Source organism: Cariama cristata, unplaced genomic scaffold, assembly GCF_000690535.1.
Source record: "Cariama cristata isolate BGI_N322 unplaced genomic scaffold, ASM69053v1 scaffold3286, whole genome shotgun sequence".
Taxonomy (NCBI): Eukaryota; Metazoa; Chordata; class Aves; order Cariamiformes; family Cariamidae; genus Cariama; species Cariama cristata.
This window is the reverse complement of record NW_009622521.1, coordinates 19,825-30,982: the sequence shown is the minus strand read 5'-3', so window position 1 is coordinate 30,982 and position 11,158 is coordinate 19,825. Positions and strand designations below refer to the sequence as shown.

General features: G+C 40.6%; 1 protein-coding gene across 1 annotated transcript; it reads right to left on the bottom strand.

Moving 5' to 3' along the window:
• Window positions 1-5,926: 5,926 nt before the first annotated feature.
• LOC104163362 (SPRY domain-containing SOCS box protein 1-like) lies at window positions 5,927-6,620 on the bottom strand (the record flags this gene model as incomplete). The annotated part of the gene is made up of 1 exon (XM_009702353.1): window positions 5,927-6,620. A coding segment is annotated over exon 1 (694 nt), but the record flags the coding sequence as incomplete, so codon positions are not given.
• Between the last annotated feature and the right edge of the window lie 4,538 nt (window positions 6,621-11,158).

Here is an 11,158-nt window from a genome sequence, read left to right as displayed (position 1 = left end):
TAGGGAAAACTCTTCCTAAGGTTTAGCAATACTGGATTTTCAGAGTACATTATTTCCATTGCAACCTCCAGAGTAATATATTATATAAATATAATATAAACCAAACCAGTTTAGATAAACAAAAAAACATATCCATTTAAAAATTTTAATTGAAAATCATTTAGGGGAAAACCCAGAGAGTCTGCTGAGAGATTATATATTTCTCCTGGCAGTTAACAACGCTGCAATTTTGACTTAGATTTCTTTATGGTAAAAAGGCCTCCAAGGGGAAGAGTCCATATTTATAATTAGCATTTGTATTATGTTAGAGACAGACCAATGCAAATTAAAATATACTGAGAACAGTAGGAAGAGAAAAGTAGTTGTGCTTAGCTCCAGAGCTCCAAAGTGGTTATTCTAGCTTAGAAACATCATCCTTATTTCACAACATTAGACACATGCAACCTGAGGTCTGAAAGCGATTCAAGGGTTAAGTAGTGGTCTTCTGCAAGGCAAAGAGCGAAAGGTTTGAACAGACCCCACATCCTAAAACTTCTGTAGCCCTGAGCCCCCTCCTCCCTCCTTCCCTGCACCTGCGCCACAGAACAACCCCAAGGTTTCTTCCCAGGGGGCTGCAGGTGCAGGGGCAGCCTCAGCAGCCAAACCTGGGAGAGGTAGGGGCCAAAGGGATCACCCTTCCCCCAGGCAACCCAGGGGCAGAGAGGCAGCACGGGATCCAAGAAATACGAACTATTCTTCCTGGGCCTCTACGCGGGAGCAGATATGGCTCCCTGAACTCAGCCGATTGCTTTAATCCACCTCATTCATTCATTGCAGGTAAGTTCGAAGCATGTACTTTGAATACTACTTCTGTTTCATTTGGGGATGTAAACAGTTTTACAGACGTTAAAAATAGGTTATATGCTGCAAGGCAGCCATCAGTAACGGCTGACAGAGCACGAGCCTAGGGACCCTTGTCGGTAAGTACCTAACACTACAGGAAGGATCTGCAGGTTAAAATATGAACTGGTACACACAAAAGTTTTCCATAAATGACATTTACGGAGAAGCTGCCTTCTCTTTTGTGACAAATGCTTCCAGCTCCCTGAATTTGACAATTAGACTTATTTTCGAAATTGTGTAAGGGCTATGCAAAGTTTAGCACAAGAACCGCAACGGGCTATCAATATCAAGCTCAAGAACCGTTCTTCCGCATCTAAATAGCAAGAAGAACCATAAATACCACACAAAAGGAAATAAATAGTCTGCTATAGAATATTTCAAAGTAGTTGTACCATTACATAAGGGAAATTGAAAGTTACTATTTTGAAATCAAGATTCCTAATTTTAAGAGGAGGAGATTCAGGCATAAAGATCAGCCAATGTCCCAAACGTCTCATAAATGTAATTCTTGGATCTAAGAAAATATAAGTTTAAGACAAGATGGCTAAACTCTGAATGGAAGAGAATAAGGAAGCTAATGGGATACTATGGTTTATCTTAAAAAGTCTTACAATTTATTTTCAACCAAAACAGGAGTTATTCTTTTGGAACTTAAAAAGCAAAAGAAATTCTAATAGTAAAACACGGCTACACTGGACATCAGACATTATTACCAAAAAGTTGGTTGGGCAGCATTACCCCAAAATCTTGCCAAATTTACTCATCTCTAAGAAATAGCTTTGGGATTTATAACCAGAAACATATAAAGTGGCGGCAGTGGGGTGCGATTTTTTAATCTTCAGTTATTGTAGTCTACTCAACATGTTGTAATACAGAATTCAGAGTTGTTTCCTTTCACATGCAATTTCAAGACTCTTAAGAGTTCATTTAAACATTGACTTACCCTTTCTTCATGCAAATGCCCAAGAGTCAACAGTTTCATCAAGAGATTGGCAAGTTGTAATTTTCTTTAAAATTATCACAATCACATGGAGACAGTGTCTGTAATTAGGACGCATCCCATAATGTGTCCCAACCAGATGCTTCACCTCAAGGCAGCAGCTGTAGCAGCCAGCACCGTACTTTCAGCAAGAGTCCATGTTAGGAGAAGAAGAAATTTGAAAGTGCTACCAGCAGGCATTTTTGGAGATAGCCAGAAGGCCAGTGCTGATGCACACCTGCAGATGTTTCTTCATGACACTACTGAGAGTGTGCTGTGTTGATGTGTGCACGTGGGATGGCTTCCAAGACCAGCAGAGCCCGACAAACTCTCCCAACTCTAGCCTAGGAAGATACTAAATTCTAAATTTTGTAATGAGTTGCATTATCAAGTTCTATGTTTGTGAATCACCTATTATTATTATTATTATTATATACAGACTACAGACCATCTGCTTTGCTCTTCCACATTGATTCAGAACAGGGCACAGCTGGACCTGTCATGCACACTTATAAAAAGTATTCTGACTCCTGGAAGTCAAAATACTGACTATTCTGTCAGGTATTATTAAGGATCAAAATAAATCACTGCGTTCAACTCACCTCCTCAATGACTAAGTTTTCCACCACAGCACTGTGATATTGTCCTCCTGCCGCTATGTTTAAACACACAAGTACTAATGTATCAGTCACAATCTGCAACGTACATTTATACAAAAGTGTCTTGCTGTTTCTCTGTTCCAGTCTATAAATAGTCTTCAGGACTCCTCATCAGACAACAGATACAAACAGCCTAGCTTTTTTTAAAACATGAACAAACCCTGATGAGAAAAAACATATTAAAAATAACTTATACTGCTTTTATGCTATTTGGGTTTTTTAATTATTACAATAGGCAATGAGTCAGAAGACTGATGTAAAATTCTGTAAAACTTAGGCACTGGGCAAACATCAGTGTAGTAAATACTGATAGGATTCAAAGAAGTTTGTCCTGAGAAGAACTCAGTGTGCTTATGATGAGTATGATAAGCACTTTCTATCCTGTCCCCCTGCTTTCCCTCCCAAACCTTGACAAATATTTGCAACTCTAAGTCTCTCAAACGTGAGTGAAAAACTCTTGTGAAAAGTCACATCATATCATCATGTAATGCTCAAAGTAAGCTTCTGAAGCAGAATACTCTGGGTACTATATGCAGCTGGAAGAACTACGATTGATTTTAACCACAGCATTATTCTAGGAGCAATATCCAGAGTCCAGAGGGCACACAGGTTCTTGATCTTTAACCTGCAGCCTTATCCTTCTATGATTCTGCCATCTATGCAGTAATTAACATACTTCAAAGTCTGCATTGTCTGTATACCACTACGACATATGTTTAAGTTCACTGCAGCTGCACAAGCCCATCATTTGATCCTTTCACTCTTCCATTCCTGCAAGCCTTTCACTCTTTGCCAGGCAACTAAAATACACAGGCCTTTGAAGTATTCAGAAGTCTTCTATTTAAACAGCAAGTATTGAAAACACTAGAAATCTCTGCAGTCGAGGTCTGCATTTGCTCTGTAAGACACCACATAAACAACCACTGCAAGCTGTGGTATGCATTCTGAGTGGTAACAATCAATCAGTAAATAGCAAGTCACAGTTTGACAGCACAGTTTCAAGAACAGCTAAGTTGCTATTGCCAGATCTACTAAAAGCTGCAATCAGCAGAACGAGATACTTCCAAGGAAGGGGAGGTGGGGAGGAAGAGAGAGAATTTGTAAGGTTAGAAAGGAAGCAAACAACAACAAAAAAACCCCACACATATGTATGTTCAAGTGTGTTTAAACCTGTGAACACTACATGAGCATCTCACTGCTCTTCAAGATCTACTCCACTTTTCCCAAGAACAAACAATTATAAAAACCTGTAATACTAAGCGCTATCAGAGTGAACATGAAGAGTGCCATGACCAAACTTCCACTGCTACACAAGGGCTGCCTGGATAGAAACACTTTTACAGAGAAGAGAAGGTGTTTGCTTTAGAGCACCAGCTAAAAAAAGCTACTTTGGTTTCCTGAATGCTGTTTTTGTTGCTGGACAGTAATGGATCAGTGAACATGTGATAACAAATTATGTGATTCCAGGATGTCAAACTGCCCCAAGGCAAAGTGCCTTTAAACTTCCTCTTCACATGATCAGATTAAGACTCAGGCCTACATAAAAGTTAAGTTTACAAGTTTACTTTTAGTCATGGGTTCACACTTCAAAAAAAAAAAAAAAAAAAAAGACTACTTTGACTTTCTCAGGGATAGTTTAGGAAGCTATCCTGCCTCTTCCAGCAAAATTATCCCACGAGAAACCGGATGGGAATTTTTCTCTCTGCCACCTCACAGACCACAGCTATCTTTCTCTACTTAGCCCCTTTTGTTTTATAATTTCTACCAAACTCATTCACATCCTCCTCCTGTGTTTTCATCTTTCTAGAGCTCCCTTGAGCAGCCCTGTGAAGGCTACAAAAGGAATGCAGAACGATTCCGTGTGTGGACGCGGTGGACCAAGCCGAGCTGTACTTTGCTTAGTTTGGCAGATATTCCCAGTATTACAAAAACTGCTTTCGCACACAAATATTCAGCTTGCAAAAGTATCTCTCCCCCACCACCCTCCAAAAAAAAAAAAAAAAGGCTGTCAGCACACCACTCTGCAGTGTCTGAGTAATTGCAAAATACTTACAATCCTCTGATATTTCCCTGTATGAAAGCACTCAGGAAGCTGCCATTTAGCATCTGGCTGTAATAACCTGCAAGACTTCTGTGGATAAAGATTCTTTCCCCCAGTGCTTATTACAGATGTTTATGAAAAGGTAATCTTAAACAGGGTCAAATTATTTAATTATGTTTCTACTTTGTATGTCAGATGTAAGATTAATGAGCAGAGAATTAATTTTTGACAGAAAAAAATTAAATACCCCATCCTAATTGAAAAGAATAGCAAGTTCTTTTAGAAATTACTAATTGAAAGGCAGGCAATGTACACTTGCTATTGTTCTCTTTTTACAAGAACAAGTTCCAGTCATAAAGCCCAAAAACCGTGAAAGTTTTTTCAGTCATCAATTTTTGTTAAATCTATATATTTATGTTCATGGTTCCTCCTACAGCTCAGATAACACAGTCTTAAACAAGAACAAAGTTCCACTTTCTACCTCGTTCAGCCTTCCATTCCCCAATTCACAGTAGCCGCTGACGGTAGATAACTGGGCAGGACCAAACGTACACTGTGCCATGTATGGACCTGGCAGAGCACATGTCTTCCCGAATAATGAGAAGAACTGGGCAAGACTCAGTTCTGCAACTCATCTTCTAGTGAGCTACAACTTCAAGGTCACAGCAGCAACATGCTGCTCCTTACTACGTAAGATTTAATTTGATTATTACCCCTTTAGATCAAAAATAGCTAATGCTTATCCAAAACCCCATATTTCTGGAGAAGAAAATACCCTGAGAGAGCACCTTCTGTAATGAACTAAGGAACAGAGCTCTCTTTCAGAAAAACTGCTGAAAGCAATATTTGACTTGAGGTCCCAGATTTTTGGGGATCCACAGCTGCTTCTGAGGGTCCTGGAAAGGCAACTATGGAAAGAAAGCCTACTGGCCTGAATTCAAGTATGTTTATACACACCATGTAAGAGTTCCCACTACTACAGGAAATTTCTACAGGATCCACAAATCCTATTTGAAAACCACAGATTTAAAACATATCCTCCAGTAAACAAGAGTTTTACTGTTAAATATACCCAGGAAGTTTCTCAAGATATTTTTTCTCAGCCTGTTCACTTTCTTTGGACACAGATTTCTTGCCACTCTGCTTGACAAATGGGAAGATACTTTGATACGATCCATACCATCATTACAAGACATAACTGACTGATACTAGCTATGGCCAGTAGCTATGGGATGCAACCTACTCACAGTGGACAGTCCACTCCCCCCCCCCTGCACACTCTGTTCACAACAAAAAGATAAAGAAAAAAATCCTACATGAGAAAAGTTGAAAGACAGTGTAATGAAGAAATATGGTAACACTTACGGTCAAGTCCGTTGATGTATCTCATTGTAATTTCACAGTGCCCCCAAACTGCACTGACTATGGGGTAAAGTTTTTTCCCTTTTAGTCCCCTGAAGGCCACTCCAAGATACTGTCCATCTACCATGAAGCTAAGCGTCCCTTCATCCATATCCAAAACCACCAGTAAGGAATCTGGGAGTACAAAAGACTCATCCGGTTCCAAAAAGACAGGATATGTGACCCCAGGCTGGTTTTTACAATTGTGGTAGAGTTTGTTGCGTCCCAGATCCCAGCCCCACGATTCACTATTGCTACCAACCAACGACGTGTATCCCACCGAGTGCAGTGGAGCTTCGGCCGTGGAGACGCCCACCACAGCATGAGTTCCCCGTTGCCTCGTGGGCCAGTGGATTTGCCAGACATGCAGGCCTCTCGTGTAGCCGACTTTGCCCCGGATGCAATCTGTGCTTTGGGCAACTGGGTGTCTATGAAAAGTCAGTTTATCATCTTCCTTTACAAATATATTTAAGGAGCGATCTTCATTATTCCAAGCATGTTTATACTGGACCTCCAGCTTGGCAGGGGGCATATCCAACAGCATGTCCAGTCGTGCCGGCTTGCAAAAATCCGGGCCTCTCAGCTCTCGTTTAACAGGTCTATAAGGGGGCTCCCTCACATCCACAGACTTTATGCTCCCTGAGATTTTCTGGCCCATTGCTTGGCTGCAGATTTACAAAGGAGAAAGAAAAGTTGACTTTGGCCCAGCGTTACCTCATGAAAGCGCTTTTACACTGAGCCAGTGACCTGACAAGCTGACTGGATTTACTTCTCCTGTTTGGAGCTTTTTAGCAGCAATGTTTTCAGAGAAAAAATGCTCCTGAAAGAAAGCAGAAAGTTTCCAGTTAGTTTAAGAAAGCCAACAGAAAACCCACAGCATATTTTTCAAGAACTTCTTCTCATCCCTAGTAGTTATTTTAAAGACCAAAGCTGACAATTCACCACTTTTTGTTTGGTATCCTACAGCGCTAACCAGCCTGCCAGCAGGATACTGAGCCCACCAGCGTACAGAGCGCAGACAGTCATTTCCTCCCATTCATAATAGGATGCAGACATTCCCCACCTTCTGCCCTTCCACCTATTTTGTCTAGCCAAGTTCACAGCAGTCCTGAAGAAGGCATATGCTATTCCCCAGCAACAGTGATAAACTTCACGTTCAGCAGTAGCTTCACTTTCACTTACACTTTTGTTTCCTAGTCTTAGAAATACACACTAAGTCAGAATCTCCTTTTATTTCTAGCTGTTCTCTTCCCTGGGCCCTGCTGACAGAGGGCTTCAGCTTCTCTGCCGTTATTATAACAAACGCAGCAAATGGCTACAAAATTTACATGTTTCCTTTTGACATACCCTGTCCTTAAACAAAAGAAAAAACAAAAATTCACCAAGCTTTAGGTTTTTTTATAAAGGAGCTAAAAAAAAAAAAAAAGAGAGAGAGAGAATGAGGGAAGAGGAGCCCTGGAAGGACAAACTAAGAATGTAAGTTTCAGTTCTTTGGCAGACTTTTCTAATGGGCAGCTATACTGCAACTGGGCATGTTCTTCATGCTATTGGACAGCAGGCTAATCCACATTTTCTATATTTCAGTAATAGGCTGATGAGAAGCACTGGTACGCAGTAAGACATATTAAGGGAAATACATGATTTTGAAATGTATTATTTCTGTGCTTCCATGGACAAACATGGTAAATTCAGCTGAAAAAGATCAAAAGCACCTGGGAAAGATTCTTTCCAGCCTAGGTAAGTTAGATTCATTCACATTTTAGAGCTCAAGTAGAATGCAAAAGGAAGCCAAGAGCTCCTAAAAGTACTCAAGGAATAAAAATGAAGACAAAGTCCTATAAACTCAAGTAGATGATTGACATGGGATCAACTCAAGTATCTGCACCAGTAGACACACTTCTGTCTTCTAGCAAAATAAGTGCCAAGTCCAGGAATGCTCAAATACAGCTGAGTAGACCCACTCTGTTTATTTACTGACAGTGATGAAGTGTTTCAAGAAGCATCAAAAATCACCAGACTCTCAAAAGCCTGAAGAGCCTAGGTGACAGCTGGCTTTCATAAAGCACAAAACAGCAGATGGGCATAAATGTCTTGCAGAAAACATCTTGCAAGACTTCACTTGGTAAATCACAAGGCCATGTTCTTCCTATTAAAGAACTTCTACCCCAGATATACTGTCCCGTTGCAAAAATCACTTCTGAAAGAAGATGAGTAAGAAACATGTAGTCTCATCGGAAGGAAATAAAAAGAGAAGTCTAGGAAAGGAACACCTGTAAAATATACCATCCATGTTTCAGAGTAAATGAAGTCCTTATATTGTTTACAATGGCCAATACCATTTAAGTGTTTTCTATATGTATTAAATACAGAAATGAAACAATGTCTGTATTATATGAAAGTTTTCTTTCCAAAAAAAGTAAAAAGTTGATTTTCAAATCCATGTGACAGTTAAGTTACTGTATAAAAATACTATTTTCTGGTGGCTGGTCCCACATGAGTATATGCACACACCTGAGCATAAAAACAACCACCTCTTTGCACCTAATTTTAACCTTTAACAATCAAAATTAAACAGAAGCCCCCAAGCCTCTCGTATCACGCTCACAGGATTCAGAACAATTCACAGGAGCTCCCCACATGAGATCATCTTGAACGATTCTTTCCAAGCCACGTAAAAGGAATCCGAAAGTTTAAACAGTAAAAACATTTAAGTTGATGCTTGCCATTTCCACTATTGCAGAAGCACTCATAGGTTTTTTTTTCAAAGGTATGATGGCAAATTTGGCCCACCGAAGTAAGTTAAATACGTTATTCCACACTAATAACCCTGGGGGAAATGAATGAAATCGTGACACTAATATACACACAGAGAAGCAAGAGGGAGTAAATGTCATCAGGTAAGCAAGCTTTCCTAGGAGGACATATGCTCAGGGATTGGGTAGTTCCTTTTAAAAAGATGTTTGATTATTTGAGCTTGAGAGAAGGATATGAAAAGGGAAAACGTTACGACGTTCAAAGGGAACCTCAGTGATTTCTGCATGAGATTTAGCTCTACATGCCTTTGAAAATTTCCTCTTTAAAGCACAAGATAATTGCCACATTCCTGCCAAGGTGCTGAGGGGAGATGGCTGGGGAAGTCCTCAGTGCATCCTCCTGTATCACTTCCTGATCACACCAGAAACTAAACTTGGCACAGACGTTTACCTGGCAAATCACCAAGAGATTATAAACACTGAAGTGACTCACTTGGCAAGCCACAGGCATTCTTCCTGATGTGCCCCAAACTGCAACATAAATAGGCTGCTAATAGATAGATCGGTAATTCAGAAGAGTAAAATGCATCATTATAAGTACCTTGATAGATGCACAACTGTGCCTTTAACTCTGGGATGTGCTCAGCAAGTACTTTGGTTTGAAACCATACCTTACAATATTAGGTCTTCATACACACACATTACCACATATTCAATTATATAATGTAACATTTTGCCAAATAGCTTTGTATGGACATAGGATTGAGCGATAGTGTAAAAATCTTACAGTTATCAATGCATTCAAGATGCAGCAGTTCTTAAGCAGCGGTACAGCTCAAAAGCTGCCTTTCATTCATCAAATACTTTCACCCACCATATTACACTCTCTTGCATCCCAGTTCTGTGGAGCTGGTAGTTGTTCTCAGCTTCTACTAGAAGGCCAACTATAGCCATACTAATCTCATTCAAGTATTAGTGGACTTGAGCAAGTAAATGCAAAAAAACCCAAAGTCAACATTTAATGATTTGTACCAGCACAGTAATGAAGGTGTAACCCTGTGCTGGCTGTGATCTAACAGCTCTGATGGCTGATGCTTAGTAGTAGCTGACATGAAAACTTTCTATGAGGCAGCAGCAAGGGGTTGCAATGCATGCCTCCTGCTCACAACCCACCCAACATTAATGTGAGCTCCACTGGGAGCGACTCACGCAGAAAGTCCTCCTGGGAGTTCACAACCGTCCCCTTGGTTGACTGCAGGAGTAACCTGTCTCAAAGCCAAGATCATCTGTTCCCTTCTCTTGTCTGCATCCTGTCCATTTACACCAAGCAGATGGCAGAGACCCACACTGAGGCAAGGAGCAGCAGCAGAGGCATCGCCTTGTCCTTCGCCCCATCAGAAGCTGCTGTTGGAGGAGCACAGCTTATCAGGGCCCAGTCCATCTCCACTGACAAACATCCCCTCCCTACTTCCACAGGTAACAACATACTTCCAATGCAGAAGCCTTGGAAACATCACACTCACACCGTTACTGTCAGGATCTCCAGGCAGCTTCTCCCCACGGAGCCACGCAATTATGGCACACCAGAGGCTGTCGGGAAAGCCAAGCACAACGCTCACAAGGGGAAGCGGGGTGACTACCAGTTCACCTGGCAAACATACCCCAAACTGCCTTCCTGCCTGCAGGACTGGATGGCTACGCCACAGGATTAGTAAAAGCTGTGGGTCAACCTGAAAGGATAGAAGATTATTCCTTTCTGATTATGTACTGTTCAATCCATTTACAGAAATACTTGTTTGCAAAACCTTCTTGCCATCTCCTGAATTAATAAAAACTTGTCAAAGCACAGCACCATCATTCAACTGCTGCGACTTTTTGTAATCTTATACTACTTAGAGAAACTTAGATTTCCTTGTCTATATCTTCTCACTAGGTACATAAATATTCTGAAATTAAAAGAACATGCATTTTCACTGTATAGTTTTGCCTTGAAGGTTCTCCCAAAGCTTTGATTTTCCAGTGATTTCCAACCACTACAGGAGTTAAGAAATAAGGCCACATTTCAATCTGGCTTAACCTATGTCCTCACCATTATACCTGTTTAGTGATGACAACCGAACACTAAATTTCATCAGTTATCCCTGTGATAAAAGATATTTTGTGGAAAACAAAGTAGTATTTTCATAGGAAGAGAACCACCACCACAGTAGTACACTCCTTCAGCAACTGGAAATCTCTGGTTGAGAAGACTGCTAGTTTTTGTAATCGAAATTATTTCTGCCACTGAGTTTCACACTCATGCCATGCTTTGTCAGGATATGATGATTAGATTAAACATACTGTACATGAACAAGCCAACTCCAAACAGGAAAAGTGTGTCAACATCGCTTAGCAGCGTCCTCATGCCAGATTGCCAAAATATTTAGGGAAATTATTCACAATA